The sequence below is a fragment of the Sphaerodactylus townsendi genome, linkage group LG06 (genome assembly GCF_021028975.2).
Source record: "Sphaerodactylus townsendi isolate TG3544 linkage group LG06, MPM_Stown_v2.3, whole genome shotgun sequence".
NCBI classification, from domain to species: domain Eukaryota; kingdom Metazoa; phylum Chordata; class Lepidosauria; order Squamata; family Sphaerodactylidae; genus Sphaerodactylus; species Sphaerodactylus townsendi.
This window is the reverse complement of record NC_059430.1, coordinates 3454805-3474769: the sequence shown is the minus strand read 5'-3', so window position 1 is coordinate 3474769 and position 19965 is coordinate 3454805. Positions and strand designations below refer to the sequence as shown.

Below are 19965 nucleotides of genomic sequence, written 5' to 3'. Positions count from 1 at the left end.
ATAAATTTGTCCAAGCCCCTTTTAAAGCTATCCAGGTTAGTGGCCCTCACCACCTCCTGTGGCAGCATATTCCAAACACCAATCACACGTTGTGTGAAGAAGTGTTTCCTTTTATTAGTCCTAATTCTTCCCCCCAGCATTTTCAATGAATGCCCCCTGGTTCTAGTATTGGGTGGGGGGGGGGGGGGGTGGGGGGGGGGGGGGGTGGGGGGGGGGGGGGGTGGGGGGGGGGGGGGGTGGGGGGGGGGGGGGGTGGGGGGGGGGGGGGGTGGGGGGGGGGGGGGGTGGGGGGGGGGGGGGGTGGGGGGGGGGGGGGGTGGGGGGGGGGGGGGGTGGGGGGGGGGGGGGGTGGGGGGGGGGGGGGGTGGGGGGGGGGGGGGGTGGGGGGGGGGGGGGGTGGGGGGGGGGGGGGGTGGGGGGGGGGGGGGGTGGGGGGGGGGGGGGGTGGGGGGGGGGGGGGGTGGGGGGGGGGGGGGGTGGGGGGGGGGGGGGGTGGGGGGGGGGGGGGGTGGGGGGGGGGGGGGGTGGGGGGGGGGGGGGGTGGGGGGGGGGGGGGGTGGGGGGGGGGGGGGGTGGGGGGGGGGGGGGGTGGGGGGGGGGGGGGGTGGGGGGGGGGGGGGGTGGGGGGGGGGGGGGGTGGGGGGGGGGGGGGGTGGGGGGGGGGGGGGGTGGGGGGGGGGGGGGGTGGGGGGGGGGGGGGGTGGGGGGGGGGGGGGGTGGGGGGGGGGGGGGGTGGGGGGGGGGGGGGGTGGGGGGGGGGGGGGGTGGGGGGGGGGGGGGGTGGGGGGGGGGGGGGGTGGGGGGGGGGGGGGGTGGGGGGGGGGGGGGGTGGGGGGGGGGGGGGGTGGGGGGGGGGGGGGGTGGGGGGGGGGGGGGGTGGGGGGGGGGGGGGGTGGGGGGGGGGGGGGGTGGGGGGGGGGGGGGGTGGGGGGGGGGGGGGGTGGGGGGGGGGGGGGGTGGGGGGGGGGGGGGGTGGGGGGGGGGGGGGGTGGGGGGGGGGGGGGGTGGGGGGGGGGGGGGGTGGGGGGGGGGGGGGGTGGGGGGGGGGGGGGGTGGGGGGGGGGGGGGGTGGGGGGGGGGGGGGGTGGGGGGGGGGGGGGGTGGGGGGGGGGGGGGGTGGGGGGGGGGGGGGGTGGGGGGGGGGGGGGGTGGGGGGGGGGGGGGGTGGGGGGGGGGGGGGGTGGGGGGGGGGGGGGGTGGGGGGGGGGGGGGGTGGGGGGGGGGGGGGGTGGGGGGGGGGGGGGGTGGGGGGGGGGGGGGGTGGGGGGGGGGGGGGGTGGGGGGGGGGGGGGGTGGGGGGGGGGGGGGGTGGGGGGGGGGGGGGGTGGGGGGGGGGGGGGGTGGGGGGGGGGGGGGGTGGGGGGGGGGGGGGGTGGGGGGGGGGGGGGGTGGGGGGGGGGGGGGGTGGGGGGGGGGGGGGGTGGGGGGGGGGGGGGGTGGGGGGGGGGGGGGGTGGGGGGGGGGGGGGGTGGGGGGGGGGGGGGGTGGGGGGGGGGGGGGGTGGGGGGGGGGGGGGGTGGGGGGGGGGGGGGGTGGGGGGGGGGGGGGGTGGGGGGGGGGGGGGGTGGGGGGGGGGGGGGGTGGGGGGGGGGGGGGGTGGGGGGGGGGGGGGGTGGGGGGGGGGGGGGGTGGGGGGGGGGGGGGGTGGGGGGGGGGGGGGGTGGGGGGGGGGGGGGGTGGGGGGGGGGGGGGGTGGGGGGGGGGGGGGGTGGGGGGGGGGGGGGGTGGGGGGGGGGGGGGGTGGGGGGGGGGGGGGGTGGGGGGGGGGGGGGGTGGGGGGGGGGGGGGGTGGGGGGGGGGGGGGGTGGGGGGGGGGGGGGGTGGGGGGGGGGGGGGGTGGGGGGGGGGGGGGGTGGGGGGGGGGGGGGGTGGGGGGGGGGGGGGGTGGGGGGGGGGGGGGGTGGGGGGGGGGGGGGGTGGGGGGGGGGGGGGGTGGGGGGGGGGGGGGGTGGGGGGGGGGGGGGGTGGGGGGGGGGGGGGGTGGGGGGGGGGGGGGGTGGGGGGGGGGGGGGGTGGGGGGGGGGGGGGGTGGGGGGGGGGGGGGGTGGGGGGGGGGGGGGGTGGGGGGGGGGGGGGGTGGGGGGGGGGGGGGGTGGGGGGGGGGGGGGGTGGGGGGGGGGGGGGGTGGGGGGGGGGGGGGGTGGGGGGGGGGGGGGGTGGGGGGGGGGGGGGGTGGGGGGGGGGGGGGGTGGGGGGGGGGGGGGGTGGGGGGGGGGGGGGGTGGGGGGGGGGGGGGGTGGGGGGGGGGGGGGGTGGGGGGGGGGGGGGGTGGGGGGGGGGGGGGGTGGGGGGGGGGGGGGGTGGGGGGGGGGGGGGGTGGGGGGGGGGGGGGGTGGGGGGGGGGGGGGGTGGGGGGGGGGGGGGGTGGGGGGGGGGGGGGGTGGGGGGGGGGGGGGGTGGGGGGGGGGGGGGGTGGGGGGGGGGGGGGGTGGGGGGGGGGGGGGGTGGGGGGGGGGGGGGGTGGGGGGGGGGGGGGGTGGGGGGGGGGGGGGGTGGGGGGGGGGGGGGGTGGGGGGGGGGGGGGGTGGGGGGGGGGGGGGGTGGGGGGGGGGGGGGGTGGGGGGGGGGGGGGGTGGGGGGGGGGGGGGGTGGGGGGGGGGGGGGGTGGGGGGGGGGGGGGGTGGGGGGGGGGGGGGGTGGGGGGGGGGGGGGGTGGGGGGGGGGGGGGGTGGGGGGGGGGGGGGGTGGGGGGGGGGGGGGGTGGGGGGGGGGGGGGGTGGGGGGGGGGGGGGGTGGGGGGGGGGGGGGGTGGGGGGGGGGGGGGGTGGGGGGGGGGGGGGGTGGGGGGGGGGGGGGGTGGGGGGGGGGGGGGGTGGGGGGGGGGGGGGGTGGGGGGGGGGGGGGGTGGGGGGGGGGGGGGGTGGGGGGGGGGGGGGGTGGGGGGGGGGGGGGGTGGGGGGGGGGGGGGGTGGGGGGGGGGGGGGGTGGGGGGGGGGGGGGGTGGGGGGGGGGGGGGGTGGGGGGGGGGGGGGGTGGGGGGGGGGGGTGGGGGGGGGGGGGGGCGGGTGGGGGGGGGGGGGGGGTGGGGGTGGGGGGGGTGGGGGTGGTGGGGGGGGTGGGGTGGTGGGGGGGGGGGGGGGGGGGGAGGTGGGGGGGGGGGGGGGGGGGGGGGGGGGGGGGGGGGGGGGGGGGGGGGGGGGGGGGGGGGGGGGGGGGGGGGGGGGGGGGTGGGGAGGAGGAGGAGGAGGAGTTTGGATTTATATCCCCCCTTTCTCTCCTGCAGGAGACTCAAAGGGGCTGACAATCTCCTTGCCCTTCCCCCCTCACAACAAACACCCTGTGAGGTGGGTGGGGCTGAGAGAGCTCCGAGAAGCTGTGACTAGCCCAAGGTCACCCAGCTGGCGTGTGTGGGAGTGCACAGGCTAATCTGAATTCCCCAGATGAGCCTCCACAGCTCAGGCAGCAGAGCTGGGAATCAAACCCGGTTCCTCCAGATTAGACACACGAGCTCTTAACCTCCTACGCTCACTGCTGCTCCCCTCCTTGAAAGAACTCCATAATTCCCGAAGCCTAAAGAAAGCCCAAAATATTCCGAGAGACCCGTCTCATCCAGCACCCTCTCTTTTTGAACTGTGACCATCCGGCAGACGATACAGGTCTATCAAAACTAGGACCAAGAGGCTTAGAGACAGCTTCTACTCTATGGAGCTGTGGCGATGCTGAACTCCGCGGCTTCGTGTTGATGTGTTTGGGGCTGTGTAGGGATGGGTGGAGGAAGGGGAAAGGGAGGATGGGGGATGAGTCTGAAATTGTGCGCATCGAAGAATTGCTGCTGTAAATTTCGTGGTGCGTGCACAATGACAATAAAAATGCTTATGCTTCAGGTGGAAGTCTTTCCCATCCCCGACTACCTGATGCTCGTAACGGGAAGTGGTGGGTATTGAACCTGGCACCTTCTGCATGCTAAACAGATGCCCTGCCCACTAAGCCACAGCCCTTCCCCTGAGGGTGCCAGAGGCCTCCACCCTGGCAGGTCTTCTAAGAAGAGCAACTTCCCAGGTCTGGATCAGCGGAGGACCCGGCCGATAGCGAGCGAGGGCGTCTCCCCGCCCTGAGCCCTTCTGCATGAAGTTGAGCCCGCAGCTGAAGCCCCCCGAGGCAGACGCCGTCTCCACGTCCTACTCCCCTTCCAGTTGGACCGGGAGGGTCTGGAGGCATCCTTTCCACCTAACTAGAAACCAGAAACAAACAGAAAGTGAGCAGCAGTGGCGTAGGAGGTGAAGAGCTCATGTATCTAATCTGGAGGTACCGGGTTTGATTCCCAGCTCTGCCGCCTGAGCTGTGGAGGCTTATCTGGGGAATTCAGATTAGCCTGTGCACTCCCACACACGCCAGCTGAGTGACCTTGGGCTAGTCACAGCTTCTCGTAGCTCTCCCAGCCCCACCCACCTCACAGGGTGTTTGTTGTGAGGGGGGAAGGGCAAGGAGATTGTCAGCCCCTTTGAGTCTCCTGCAGGAGAGAAAGGGGGATATAAATCCAAACTCTCCTTCTTCTTGTTCTAACCCAAAGGCAGTTTCGGTGCTGCATGCTCAGCTCGCACGGGGCCCCACTCGATCCCCCCCCCACCATTCGACCTTCAGGGGCTCAAAGGGTGAGCCCCATGATCCACCCGGGTTCCCCCTGAGGGAAACAGGTAAACTCTGCAGCCTTTTAGCATCTTTGCTCACGGAGAAATCCCAGCGACTCACGGACGCTCCAACTGGGATAAGTGTTCTCAGTCTTCAAGGGGGCCTCGGGCTTTTGAATTTGGATTTATATCCTCCCTTTTTCTCCTGCAGGAGACTCAAAGGGGCTGACAATCTCCTCGCCCTTCCCCCCTCACAACAAACACCCTGTGAGGTGGGTGGGGCTGAGAGAGCTCCGAGAAGCTGTGACTAGCCCAAGGTCACCCAGCTGGCGTGTGTGGGAGTGCCCAGGCTAACCTGAATTCCCCAGATAAGCCTCCACAGCTCAGGCGGCAGAGCTGGGAATCAAACCAGGTTCCTCCAGATCAGAGTGCACCTGCTCTTAGCCGCTGCTCTTAGCCACTGCGCCACTGCTGCTGCCCCCGTGGAGTAATATGGCTGCTTTTGGGGCAATCCTCCCAAAGGGAATTTCCAGACTGCAGCAACTTCAAGCTTATTGACAGAAGACAGTCACCCAGGTAAAGTATCTGATGTTTTTATCCCGCCTTCCCTGCAAGGAGGTCGGGGCTGTGTGCGGGGCTCCGCCTACCACATTTCATCCGCACAACAAGCCCTGTGAAGTAGGTTAGGCCGAAGGGCAGCCAACTAGCATCCATGAGCGGGGATTCGAACCCGAGTCTCCCAAACTCTAGTCTGGCACTCCAGCCATTACCTCACTCTGGCTGCTAAGGCATTTCGTGTTCAAATCCTTCCAAGGCAACTTCTGAAAAATAATCAACGTACGCGAATGAGTCTTTTAGTTAACATTCAGAATGTGACTCTTGAACTTCGGTGAGAAAACTCTCCTTCAAAACTCTTAATGGGGAGAGTAGAGAATCCCCACCCCCAAGTCAAGAGGGCTGCCAAATATTGATTCCAGCTTTCTACTCCGCTCTGCCTTTTCCTGTCTGACCTTGCTGCTAAAACACTGCAGCCGCTTCGACAACCGCTCCCCTTGCCGGGGGCCGTCCTGGTCTTCCTAACTGTAACCCCATAACAGTTCAATTCACAGCTAGCCCCTCGTCCCCTTCACAATCCTGATGCCTCTAACCACGCTCTGCTCCGGTCAGAAACTGGTTTCCATCGCTGTGCTTGAACTGGGCCATTTCTCTTGCGCCAACGGACAGATGGGCTCAGAAGCGTCGCTCTGGCCCTTCCCACAAAGCACCAGGAGAGCGGGTTGCAGGCGGGAAAGAAGAAGAAGAGGAGGAGGAGGAGTTTGGATTTATATCCCCCCTTTCTCTTCTGCAGGAGACTCAAAGGGGCTCACAATCTCCTTGCCCTTGCTCCCTCACAACAAACACCCTGTGAGCTGGGTGGGGCTGAGAGAGCTCTGAGAAGCTGTGACTAGCCCAAGGTCACCCAGCTGGCGTGTGTGGGAGTGCCCAGGCTAATCTGAATTCCCCAGATAAGCCTCCACAGCTCAGGCGGCAGAGCTGGGAATCAAACCCGGTTCCTCCAGATTAGATACACGAGCTCTTCACCTCCTACGCCACTGCTGCTCCTGCTCTCCCTCCTGTCCCGTTTGTCTGCCTCCGTGCAGGCAGCAACTGGAGCCCACAGAAGCAACGTGGGCCTCCACCATAAGCATAAGCATTTTATTGTCATTGTGCACGCACAGCGAAATTTACAGCAGCATTCCTCGATGCACCCAATTTCAGACTCATACCCCATCCTCCCTTTCCCCTTCCTCCACCCATCCCTACACAGCCCCAAACACATCAACACGAAGCCGTGGAGTTCAGCATCGCCACAGCTCTAGAGTAGAAGCTGTCTCTAAGCCTCTTGGTCCTAGTTTTGAGAGATCTGTATTGTCTGCCGGATGGTAACAGTTCAAAAAGAGAGTGTGCTGGATGAGACGGGTCTCTCAGAATATTTTGGGCTTTCTTTAGGCTTCGGGAATTATCAAGTTCTTCCAAGGAGGGGAGAGGGCAGCCGATAATCCTCTGTGCAGGAGTGATCACCCTTTGGAGCGCCTTCCTATCCGCCACTGTGCAACTGGAGAACCATACACAGATGCAGTAGGTTAAGACACTCTCTATTGCACAGTGGTAAAAGGACACAAGGAGTTTTCCATTCAGTTGTTGTTTCCTTAACAGTCTCAGATAGTACAGTCTTTGTTGGGGCTTCTTAACCACCGCGGCAGTCTGTACTCCCTAGGTCAAGTCCTCTTTAATCATAACGCCCAGAAATTTAAAACTAGCCACCCGCTCTACTTGATCTCCATTTATAGTCCTGAATTTCTGAGCTATTCCTTCTATAGTCCACTATAAGCTCCTTTGTCTTGTTAGTATTAAGAACCAATGCCTTCACGTGGAGGTATGTCTTAAAAATAAACAAACCTCACAAAAATAAACAAACCCAATCTCTTCCGGGGCAGCTGTTTGCTCAGCCTGCGACTGCAATCAGCTTTACAAATAAAGAATTGCAGATAGTGGGATTCTCGAAAAACATGGGGGGGACGCAGAGCCGACTCGCATTAGGAGTGGGATCCGTGCAAAGCCCCCCCCCCCCAACATGGATTTTATCCCAGGTTATCCCAGGTTTATTGGCCCGTGCGGAAAGCGCCCAAGACTTTCTAAAGCCAAGAGTGCTTGGTTAATTGCTGTGTTCATAGCGCCCCCGTGTGCCCAGCGCGGGAACCTCAGGCCCTGGCATCTCCCCGGCATATCCGTCTGACGTCATCAGGCTTGGAGGCCCTCCTGCCACCTTATGCTAAAGGGGATGTCAACGTTCCTTACCTTCTTGCGCCCAGGAACTGGAAAGGAGACTACAGAGAAGGCAAAGGAGAAGGCAGGCAGGGAAGGACATCTCGGCTGCACCCTAAGGAGACAAGGGGGAGGAGTGTTAAGAAGAAGAGCGTCTTGGGGGCCCACCTGGCCCAGCTACCTCTGCTGCTCTCCACTGCCACCCCCCCCCCCCGGTGCCTGCCCATGCCTCTTCACCCCTGCAGCGGGACTCTGCTTTGCATTTGTGCCTCTGTATGAACATGGGCCGATTTAGGAAGGCATTTGTAGATTCTTCTCTCCTGCAGATGTCTGGATGCAAGACTCAGGAAGAAGAAGAGTTTGGATTTATATCCCCCCCTTTCTGTCCTGTAAGGAGACTCAAAGGGGCTTACAATCTCCTTGCCCTTCCCCCCTCACAACAAACACCCTGTGAGGTGGGTGGGGCTGAGAGAGCTCCGAGAAGCTGTGACTAGCCCAAGGTCACCCAGCTGGCGTGTGTGGGAGTGCACAGGCTAATCTGAATTCCCCAGAGAAGCCTCCACAGCTCAGGCGGCAGAGCTGGGAATCAAACCCGGTTCCTCCAGATTAGATACACGAGCTCTTAACCTCCTATGCCACTGCTGCTCCTTAACCTCCTACGCCACTGCTACGCCACTACTGTCTGCTCCCATCTGCAGGACTTGTTGCCTCCAGACCCTGGGAGTACCGCTCAACCCGTAGTTTCTCAAGAGTTCACAGGAAAGGCAACAAAAGGCAGACAATTCTCTGCCTTCCTTTCTTGGAGAGCCCAGGAGCCTCTATTTATTTATGTAAAACATTTTGACGCCACTTTCCCACCCAATCAGGGTCCACAAGGCAGCGAACGCTTGACAAAAAAGCATTTGAGCATCTAAAAATTAGGTTAAAGCACATTGAACTAATACCACCAGGAGGTCTAGTCGCTTTCTGTCCCTGTGGCTTGATTTACGTAGGAAGCCCGGCCAGTTGTGGAAAGGTGAGCATTTTGGAGCACGTATTAAAAATACTGTACATCACAGAGTACTATGGGAGCTTGTGTCCCCCCCCCCCCCCCAGTGTCTCTGCTTGAGGTGCCCTGTTTTTGGTTGGGACAGAAAGGGGGAATGCAAGCCAGTTTAAACTGTGAGGCCAGAACATAAGAACAAGCCAGCTGGATCAGACCAGAGTCCATCTAGTCCAGCTCTCTGCTACTCGCAGTGGCCCACCAGGTGCCTTTGGGAGCTCACATGCAGGAGGTGAAAGCAATGGCCTTCTGCTGCTGCTGCTCCCGAGCACCTGGTCTGCTAAGGCATTTGCAATCTCAGATCAAGGAGGATCAAGATTGGTAGCCATAGATGGACTTCTCCTCCATCAATCTGTCCAAGCCCCTTTTTAAAGCTATCCAGGTGAGTGGCCATCACCACCTCCTGTGGCAGCATATTCCAAACACCAATCACACGTTGCGTGAAGAAGTGTTTCCTTTTATTAGTCCTAATTCTTCCCCCCAGCATTTTCAATGGATGCCCCCTGGTTCTAGTATTGCGAGAAAGAGAGAAAAATTTCTCTCTGTCAACATTTTCTACCCCATGTCCGGCCTGCTCGGTTGTCTTGAGAAAAGATAGGTTCGAAACAAACTCCCCAAAAAGCATCAGACATCAAATATCAAAAACAAACAGAAAGTTTTACTGAACAGAATATAGATCTCTGACAGAAGGTGACAGAAGGTGACCCCCTCCCAAGGGAGAGGCACGCTTTGGGTGCTCTCGAAAGAGAGAGACACACACCACACGAAAGACCTTAGTCTTTATAGCTACAAAGAATACATACGTCACAGTTCATCCCCTTTAGCTGGTTCTAACAAAGTTATAAAGTATATGTCTTCTGTCACGTATAGAATAGAATAGAATAGAATAGAATAGAATCTTTATTGGCCAAGTGTGATTGGACACACAAGGAATTTGTCTCCGGTGCATATGCTCTCAGTGTACATAAAGAAAATACATTTGTCAAGAATCATAAGGTACAGCACTTAATGATTGTCATATAGGTCTAGTAAGCAATCAGGAAACAATCAATAGTAATAAAAACATAAAATGTAAAATTATAAAACCTTTAGTGACAAGATCTTAAAGATATTTATCTCTGCTTGCCTGCATAATCACTGGCAAGCTTCTAACATGCAGTTTGACCATCTACTACAGTGATGGCGAACCTATGGCACGGGTGCCAGCGGTGGCACTCAGAGCCCTCTCTGTGGGCACGCACAAACAGAGTTGCCCCCACCCCCACACATCTAGGCTGGCCTGGGCTGCTGGGCTCGATTATTAGCATTAAACCTAAGAACTAGTTTTGGGGAAGCAGTGTAGGAAACCCTGTTAAGCACTGTTAAACCCCACTGATTTTCATGCAAAGAACTAAAGCATGATCCTTTACCTGGGAGTAAGCTCGGTTGCTGGCAATGGGGCTTGCTTCTGAGTAAAACCTCCTAGGGTCGTGATTCACCCATTGGAAGACTTGCACGGTTGCTTCAAAGCAAAGCCACCAACTACCACCAAACTTACTCCTGAGTAACACACACCTCAGAGCCAACAGTTTTTTCTATTCAGGTTAAATTGCTATGTTGGCACTTTGCAATAAATAAGTGGGTTTTGGGTTGCAATTTGGGCACTCGGTCTCGAAAAGGTTCGCCATCACTGATCTACTAACATGCAGTCCTGCTGGTCTCTATACGGAAACCCCATTGTGATTCTTAGAAATCTGTGGTTCACACAAAATCCATATTCCTTGATCGAATACAATTTGTAGGCATTCTAGTCCATTCCCACACTACAGTTCTTAAAATGGCTTCATTCGAGGAAAGAAACAAGACTCTCTCCTCCCAGGGTCTAACTAACAGCGCCCCCCCCCCCCACAGTTATTTTACCATCTTATGCTACCCTCTTAGAGGGGAGTCCGGCCGTTCCCTCTTTTTAGGGAGGCCTTTAAATAAATTGGGTTTGGGGACGCCTGATATTTTTGCACTGACCGCTGTTTTTAATGGATTTTATTGGTTTTAGTAGTTAATGTACTGATTGTTATGATATATTGTACACATGTGGATATTGTTGTGCACCACCCAGAGCCCTTCGGGGATGGGGCGGTCTACACATCCAAACAATCAATCAATCAATCAATCAATCAATTAATAAATAAATAAATACTTGCGTATCCTCAGGCTGTAGGATGGTTGACAGCCTCTTGCTTCCCGGTAGCTCTGGAATCCTTGATCTTTGCTCTCACTGCAGACGAACTTGGCTTGTTCTCTTTTCAGCCCACCATATAACCCATGGACTTCTCTTTAAACTACCATAAGGTTATGTGGACATTACGAGCAGTGCGGACATCTACACCCTTAGCACCTCATTGACTAACTGAACAAACTAATGTAACTCCTGTGTAAGAATGGGATGACCCACAAAGGGGTGGAGTCTGAAAAGACACAGACGGCTGCAGAACTCATGAGGTTGGAGGAAGCGAGGCTACCAGGCTGGGACCTGGATTGATTTTATCAAGCCCTTAACACCTTGTTTAAGGTCACTGCAATGTTGTGGGGAACTAGTGGGAAGGGAGTTTAATTTTTTTTTTTTGCTAATTTTGTAAATGTTAGAATTTATTGTTTCAGGGTCTTTGTGTATGTAAATGGTGAGAGTTTTCTGGGAACCTTCATCATCTTGGATCCCGTTCACCAAGCCTCTGAAGTCTTCAAAAGCCAACCACCCGCAAAGAAGAATTGGACTTGGCATTTATCAGTAGACTGTAAATATAAGGACTTGAAAATGCAAACTTAACAGGACTGTCAAGTGTAAAAGTTAAATGTTTTAAAAGTGTTATTTGTTAAGAGAGAAGTAAACTGTTTGGTTTTCAATTTAGTTCTTTGCAACTCCTTCCAAATACTGCCCCACAGAACCCACAGAAAGAGGTTACACCAGGGGTCTTCAAACTATGGCCCTCCAGATGTTCATGGACTACAATTCCCATCAGCCCCTGCCTGCTGGGGAAAAGTCTTAAAGGGGCAGGGGCTAACTAAAACACCCTCCCCAGGAAGACTAAACAAAAGGCAAAACCCAACTGACTATGGGGAAACTGATTTTAAAAGGGGAAATAAAGAAAGGCTCTGTGGGGGCAAGACAGAGCTCACTTTGTGGCAAAGCAACATCCTCCTGAAACTGAGATTTTTAGTGCTTGCAAAATTGGAAGTCTATGCTAATTACTCTGTCAACATTCAAAAGAGGTTACAACAGCTAGAGGCTATATTTAAATTACAGGCAATGAAACCTCATGGGATAAACGCAGAGTTAGATTTATGATATTATGCTTAAGTAGTTTCAGGATATTACAGTAAGATTACTTGGCTTGGTCACCCACCTCAATCCCATCTGTAATCTTTTTAAGTATTTCGCTCAATGCCTCTGGCTATTTGGTAGCGTGAGCAATACCTTGGAGCAGGAAATCCAACTTTAGAAGTATACATCGATTCAGCTTAGAAATATTGATTGAAAGTTTTGAATGCACCCCCTTCCCCCCCCCCCGCCCCGTTAGAAGTCGCATTCCTTTGCAAATTGCCTTAGCTACCAAAATCAACACAACCAGTAGGACCAGCGGAGCCCCACACATGGCTATCAGAAAGATAACATCTCACAGTATTTTTGAAGTAGCTGTAAACAACCCAAATGTCTGACACCACTCGTTTGCTTCTCAGGCTTCTCAGGAACTAAATGACCTTATTGTCGGTACAAGGGGTATCACAAGGCGTTTCCCCACTCGCAAGGATCTCCCCTATTGATTGATTGATTGATTGATTGATTGATTGATTGTATTTGTATACCGCCCTCCCCGAAGGCTCAGGGCGGTTTCCAACAAAATAAAAATTTAAAACATCATATATATAAGTTAATTAAAATACATAAAATATTAAACTAGAGATGGCTTCAGCTATTCTATTCCCCCTTTTATGAACCCACGGGAGGCCAGATGTTTGCTTTTTATTGCAGTTGATATCATCCCGGCTGGCCAAATGCCTGGCGGAACAGGTCCGTTTTACAGGCCCTGCGGAAACTTTGTAAATCCCGCAGGGCCCTGATCTCACCTGGAAGCCTGTTCCACCAGGTAGGGGCCAGAGCCGTAAAAGCCCTGGCCCTTGTAGAGGCCGGCCGGATCGCCTTGGGGCCAGGGATCACCAGTAGGTCCGCCTCCGATGAACGGAGGGGCCTAGAAGGGCGATATAGGGAGAGACGGTCCCTTATGTTGCGCGCCTGGGCGTCCCCACGCCCCCGCGCTCTGCACGGGGTCATAAAAAGGCGCCGTTTTCTCCAGCGCCAGGGATGCCGCGCGCTGGGGGGCGCGACGGCGGCAGTATCGAGGCGGCTGTGCTGTCGCCGCCCCTGTCGTGGGGAGTGCCGGGGGACCCCGCGCTACTTCAGGAGAGTAGCGCGGGGCTTAAGGTAAGCGGGGAAAGGCCCATAAACAAGGTGATAACCATACCGGAGCTAAAGGCAATCCGGATGTAAATGGATGGCTCACTTTGCATTTACAACTTACTTTGTTTTGGGAACATCCTGGAATGTTTGGGAACTTCTACCAATGCTTGACGTGTGTTAATTTGTTGCAGTCCTAAATCTTTTGAAATGTATATGACTTTGCTTTGATGTTAGAAGAAGAAGAAGAAGAGTTTGGATTTATATCCTCCCTCCCTTTCTCTCCTGCAGGAGACTCAAAGGGGCTGACAATCTCCTTGCCCTTCCCCCCTCACAACAAACACCCTGTGAGGTAGGTGGAGCTGAGAGAGCTCTGAAGAACTATGACTAGCCCAAGGTCACCCAGCTGGCGTGTGGGGGAGTGCCCAGGCTAATCTGAATTCCCCAGAGAAGCCTCCACAGCTCAGGCGGCAGAGCTGGGAATCAAACCCAGTTCCTCCAGATTAGATACACGCGCTCTTAACCTCCTACGCCACTGCTGCTCCAGAAGACCCTTTAAAACCTTGGACCTTTCAGCAGTTCGGGGCAGCTCTCGTCACTGGTGAGACCTGTGCTGGCTTAGAAATAAACCTTTGCTTTATTCTCTAAAGAAACCTTGTCTGTGATTGGGATTCTTTGCCTCTCTTTCTTCCCTCTGGCTTGAGGGGAGAAGGGTCCCTTGCCCCCTTGGCTTAGGAGGCTGATACGGAGACCCTAGCTAGAGAGGCATCTCTGTTTCTCCTCTGGCTTGAGGAGAGCAGGATTCCCTGTCCTTTTGGCTTAAAGAGCTAAAGGGGAACTCTTAAATTGGTCTGATTCTCCCCTTCTCCCTTGGCTTAGGGCAGCGATGGCGAACCTTTTCGAGACCGAGTGCCCAAACTGCAACCCAAAACCCATTTATTTATTGCAAAGTGCCAACACGGCTATTTAACCTGAATACTGAGGTTTTAGTTTAGAAAAAAAAAGGTTGGCTCCAAGGTGCGCGTTACTCGGGATTAAGCTTGGTGGTAGTCAATGGCTTTGCTTTGAAGCAACCGTGCAACGCTTTGAATGGGTGACTCACGACCCTAGGAGGGTTTACTCAGAAGCAAGCCCCATTGCAAGCAACCAAGCTTACTCCCAGGTAAAGGATTGCGCTTTTGTTCTTTGCATGAAAATCAGTGGGGTTTAACAGCACTTAACAGGGTTGCCTACACTGCTTCCCCAAAACCTGGTCTGAGGTTTAATGCTGATAATCGAGCTCAGCGGCACAGGCCAGCCTAGATGGGGGGGGGGCACTCTGTTTGCACATGCCCACAGAAAGGGCTCTGAGTGCCACCTCTGGCACCCGTGCCATAGGTTCGCTACCACTGGTCTACAGGAAGAAGGGATTTCCTTGCTCTTTTGGCTTAAAGAGCTGTATGGGAATCCAGCAAATTGGTTACACTGGGTGTTGCAGCTTCCGCTGAGCTCACCCGCCCTCCGCCTTCCCAACGGTCATCTCGTTTAGCCAATTGTTAAAGTATTGGGTTCATAAGGGAGCTTCTCCTGCTGGCTCTTCCGGGATCCTTCACGTCTCCAACTCATCATTGCAGGAGGACACCCCAACCCAAAGGGGGAACGGACAGGCGATGGGGGTACGGGTTCCCGGGGGCTTTTCCCAATCAAGCTGCACAATCGGACCAGGACAGATAGCCGAGGTCCGGGCCTGTTCTAGGGCTCCAGGGGTCTCAAGGGGTGTATGTATTTATGGTGATAACTTTCTGTGACGATTTTATGTATGATGTTTTTATGCTGTGCACCGCCCTGAGCCCCTCAGGGATAGGGCAGTATATTAAATTAAACTAATAATAATAATAATAATAATAATAATAATAATAATAATAATAATATGTGTGAGGCTGAAGTGCTTCTTAGCAGGGACTCCCCAGTCACAATAGAACTCAACTCAGCCCCCTTCTCTTCCTGCAACATGGAACCCTGGGCACTGTCGACACGAGATTCCTGGCACGAGGAAGTCTGTGGAAAGGGGCCAAAACAGATTTTCCTGCCTGTACCAATCCTCTGGTCTGGTCGGGCTGGGATGCCAACATCTCCAGACCCAGCTGGCTCAGGAAAGGCAGGGGCAGAAGAGAGGGAAAAACAAAACTTGTTTTTAACATGTATATTCTTAAGAAGAAGAAGAGGAGGAGGAGGAGGAGGAGGAGGAGTTTGGACTTATACCCTACCTTTCTTTTCTATAAGGAGATTCAAGGTGACTTACAAGCTCCTTGCCCTTCCCCCCTCACAACAAACACCCTGTGAGGTGGGTGGGGCTGAGAGAGCTCCGAGAAGCTGTGGCTAGCCCAAGGTCACCCAGCTGGCGTGTGTGGGAGTGCACAGGCTAATCTGAATTCCCCAGATAAGCCTCCACAGCTGAGGTGGCAGAGCTGGGAATCAAACCCGGCTCCTCCAGATTAGATACATGAGCTCTTAACCTCCTACGCCACTGCTGCTCCTTAAGGAGTGGTCGTTGCTATTTGCTTTGTCCCCGAAGATCCAGTCCCCTCAGGAAACAAAGCCTGGGCCCTCAGGTGCCCAGCTGGAACGCGGCACCCTGAACTCCCCTAAAAAAGCAGCACAAACACAAAAACAAACACACTCGGTGTTGTTTGGTCAGAAGATTTATTCTTGTTCCAGGGAGGGAGACACACCAGAGAAGGCAGAGAAGCATCAGGCCAGAAGGTTCGGAAATCCTGCGCATCACGTCCCTTGCCCGGTGGTGGGATCCAGCCAGTTCGCGCCACTTCGGCAGAAACCGGTTGTTAAAACGGCGCTTGTAAACAACCAGCTGTTAAATTATTTGAATCCCACCACTGGAACCGGTTGTTAAACTCTCTGAATTCCATCACTGCCCTTGCCATGATCCAGGACACGTTAAGAGGCATCACGGCACTTGTGCATGTTTACCTTCCTCGTGCGGAAAGGCTGACTTCAGCATCAGGGATGAACTAACTGTCCCACCCGTTAAGTAAGCCTCAAGAGCCAAAGCAGCAGTGGTGGGATCCAAAAATTTTAGTAACAGGTTCCCATGGTGGTGGGATTCAAACAGTGGCGTAGCGCCAATGGGGCTGGGCGGGGCACGACGGGGGCGTGGCCGGGCATTCCGGGGGCGGGGCATTAATCATTTCTCTGTGACTGTAAAAAACTCTTACTGTAAAAAAAAAGTTCCTAATTTCCAGCTGGTATCTTTCTGTGCGTAATTTAAACTCATTCTAGCAAGTCCTATCTTCTGCTGCCAACAGAAACAACTACTTCTCCTCTAATTGACTGCCTGTCAAATACTTAATACTTCCAAATACTTAATTTTGTTTCTAGAAATCAAAAGAAGGATACTTTCCTCAAACAAGGAACTTGACCATATTTCTAAAACATGTTTTTAAAACAGCCCAACAGGGAGAATTATCCCGTTTTCTACCTTCGCTAACCAGCCACATCGGAAACAACAGGGCTTTATGCTTTTTGGACCTAATGGGATTTCTAACGGGAAAGCAGACCCAATTAGTAACCCCCTCTCGGCACACACAAATAATTAGTAACCCCCTCTCGGGAACTGGTGAGAACCTGCTGGATCCCACCTCTGCTAAGCAGCCTAGAAGGAACTTCTCTTTGAAGGCACTTTTCTGAATGACCACTTGGGAGTGGAATGGTGGCAGATGTCAGTGTGAAAAGACCGACTCCCCCTCTGCAAGGTGAAAAATGGGGCTCGTCGGCAGCAATTAAAGACTTACTGGGTTTGTCATGGGATTTGATCTCAGCTTCCGTTCTTGGCCAGGAGAATTGGGCAAGGGGGGGAAGAGATATTTGAAAGTGGTTCGGGAAAGGGTGATGTTGCAGCTAGAATTTGGGAGTGGCTGTTTCAGGCAAGGAGCAAGGAACTAGAGGCAATCTAGGAGCAAGGAACTAGAGCCGTGGTGGCGAACCTTTGGCACTCCAGATGTTATGGACTACAATTCCCATCAGCCAATTGGCCATGCTGGCAGGGGCTGATGGGAATTGTAGTCCATAACATCTGGAGTGCCAAAGGTTCACCACCACTGAACTAGAGCAATCTGAGGACTGGAGACATCATCCGGAGGGGCTGAATCATCATTGTTCATAGAAGGGACATCTGACAGTTTCATCCTGGGGGCTGGACGGGAACCAAAGGGCTAAAAGCCAGCTCGGTATTTGCACAGGAACGGCAGAGCGTCAGTACAGGAGCGCTGCTGTGATTTCCGGGAAACTGCAAGGCGGAAGAGAAAGAGGACCCTTTTAGGAGGAGCATGTGGAAAAGGCAGGAAGGCCGGCTGGGGTGTGCCGTATCCCTTCTGGGTAGTGGTACAAGATCTTGGGGTACAGGTGGACCGTAAGTTAAACATGAGCAGCCAGTGTGATGCAGTGGCAAAAAAGGCTGATGCGATCTTGGGGGCCAGAATGAAGAATGGATGCTCTCGGCTGATCCTGCATTGAGCAGGGGGTTGGACTAGATGGCCTCTATGAACACTTTCCAACTCTATGGTTCTTTGGTTCTACGCATACATGTCACCTCAGAGTATATTTAGGCAATGTGACATTTTACAGGGAAGGAAGGGAGGAGAGGGAGGGAGGGAGGGAGGAAGCGAAGGGAGGGAGGGGGAAGGGAGGGAGGGAGAGAGGGAGGGAAGGGAGGGAGGGAGGGAGGGAGGGGAGGGAGGGAAGAAGGGAAGGAAGGAAGGAGAGAGGGAGGGAGGGAAGGAAGGGAGGGAAGGAAGGAGGGAAGGAAGGGAGGGAGGGAAGGAAGGGGACATCTTCCTGGGTAATATATTCCACTTCTGCCAGCCAGACAATTCAGAACCCCATATCCGACCTCAGACTATTTGAAGAGGCCTTCGACTCCCCTGGAGGACTTGAGATTTGTCTGGGCATTTTCCAAATGCGTGGGATTATCAGTACATTTTGCTGAGAGGTCGTAAGTCCAGAGACCCCAGAATTCAACAACAGTCGTCCTCAACATTTGCCTGGCATAATGAGGAACGCAAAAAGTAATGAGGAATGCAAAAAGTTCAAACACCAGAGGCACAGAGCTCTCGGGATTCACCCTCCCCGCCCCCACTCTATACCTTGTGGGTGGGGGGGGCACAGGGACACTGGTGCCAATTCGGAGGAGCAAACAGACACAGAGGCAGCCCGTGGTGCAGGATTCATCCCTGACAGACTTTATTCTCACCACCCCCCCCTCCGTTCCTTTGCTTTGTACATACGTGTGTTCTGGATGTTGATCATGGAGACGCATTCGTCGGAGGAACCAGCGGTAAAGAGGCTGAAGCCGTCCCAGAGAGTCTTGCTCACGGGGGTTGCATCGCTCCATTCCCAGACCCTGTCCTGAGGAGGGCAAAAAAGAATCACCTCGTGAGAAAAGGCAAGGGGAGGAGAAGGCATCGGGGGGGGGGGGGCCCAGAGCACCTCCTCTGTGGAGAAAGGCTGAAGCTTTGGAAAGTTTCTGCTAAAGTCTGCTGAAGGGGAGAGGAGACGGGACAAGAGGCTTAAAACCAATGAGCGACCCGACTATGGGGAGATTGCAGTGGTTAAGAGCGGTGGACTTTATCTGGAGAATCAAAGGGATCCAAAGGCCGGGCTGCTACGATGCTGATGCCCTCACTAATTGATTAGAAGAAGAAGAGTTTGGATTTATATCCCCCCTTTCTCTCCTGCAGGAGACTCAAAGGGGCTGACAATCTCCTTGCCCTTCCCCCCTCACAACAAACACCCTGTGAGGCAGGTGGGGCTGAGAGAGCTCCGAGAAGCTGTGACTAGCCCAAGGTCACCCAGCTGGCGTGTGTGGGAGTGCCCAGGTTAATCTGAATTCCCCAGATAAGCCTCCACAGCTCAGGCGACAGAGCGGGGAATCAAACCCGGTTCCTCCAGATTAGATACACGAGCTCTTAACCTCCTACGCCACTGCTGCTCCGAAGGCGATAGGCATAAAGTAAGGACTGAGAGAGGGAATTAGTGGTGGGATTCAAATAATTTAACAACTGGTTGTTTACAAGCACCATTTTAACAACCGGTTCTGCCGAAGTGGTGCGAATCTGCTGAATCCCACCACTGGAATTAATGCTTCCCACAGGTGGTGATCCCTTTGCACAGAGTGCTGAACATTGATTGGCTCAGAAGGAGGAAAAGTCACAGGGTAGTCTTAGGTTCAGAGGTGGGATCCAGCAGGTTCTCACAGGTTCCCGAGAGTGGATTACTAATTATTTGGGTGTGCCGAGAGGGGGTTACTAATGGGTGATTTTGCCCCGTGATTTTTGCCTTAGTTACGCCCCTCCTCTCAGCAGTAGCGTGCAGAACTTGAAGCAGTCTAGCAGGAGGTGCACCGGCGTGCGTGGCAGCCTGCGCCTGCGTGCATTCGTTTACCGCCCAAGGACCAGCGCAGCGGCTGCGTCCTTGCCACAGCCCCGCCCCAGGGATGCCCGGCCATGCCCCCACCGTGCCCCGCCCAGCCCCATTGGCGCTACGCCCCTGTTTGAATCCCACCACCATGGGAACCTGTTACTAAAATGTTTGGATCCCACCACTGCTTAGGTTGCAGGCGCTTGTTGAAGTCTTACCACTGGTTTAGGTCGCCAGAATGAAGTCTTCTTTGGACTACCTCTCCCATGGCTGCGTGTAGCCTGCAGACCGACCCAGACGCTGCTGGCGCCCTTTCTCCTCAGGTAGTTGCTCACTATTCTGCCCTCGCTTGCAGAGAGGAGGGAAGCCAGGTGACTTTCGATCTCATTCAGTCCCTGACATATGACCTGCGAAGGGAGGAAAGAGGCCATCAGAGGAACTCACAGCTCGCAGGTGTCTGTCCTGTATTGGTGGCAGCCGGGGTCTGCAAGTGAGAGGATTGGAAAGAATCTGACCGGACACGGCAAAGAGTCTCCTGCTTGCCGAATCCTTCCTTGTTGCTGTGGTGCGGCCCCTCCGTTTCGCTGCAATCACGAGACGTGCGCGTGTCTTTTGATAGCATTTATAATAATGGCAAAAATATAAGAACATAAGAACAAGCCAGCTGGATCAGACCAGAGTCCATCTAGTCCAGCTCTCTGCTACTCGCA

At 56.7% G+C, this 19965-nt stretch overlaps 2 protein-coding genes across 2 annotated transcripts in view; both read right to left on the bottom strand.

Moving 5' to 3' along the window:
* Positions 1-19965, bottom strand: part of NME6 (NME/NM23 nucleoside diphosphate kinase 6) — a 581226-nt gene that overhangs the window by 142633 nt on the left and 418628 nt on the right. The gene's annotated exons all lie outside the window — the stretch shown is intronic.
* Positions 16390-19965, bottom strand: part of LOC125434613 (calcium and calcium/calmodulin-dependent serine/threonine-protein kinase DMI-3-like) — a 34858-nt gene continuing 31282 nt past the window's right edge. The window contains exons 4-8 of the mRNA XM_048500143.1: positions 19700-19839; positions 19474-19662; positions 18124-18244; positions 16954-17126; positions 16390-16789 (exon numbers count right to left, since the gene is read on the bottom strand). Coding sequence (XP_048356100.1) covers positions 17053-17126; positions 18124-18244; positions 19474-19662; positions 19700-19839 — 524 coding nt within the window. The 3' untranslated portion in view covers positions 16390-16789; positions 16954-17052. The remainder of the gene's footprint in view (positions 16790-16953; positions 17127-18123; positions 18245-19473; positions 19663-19699; positions 19840-19965) is intronic.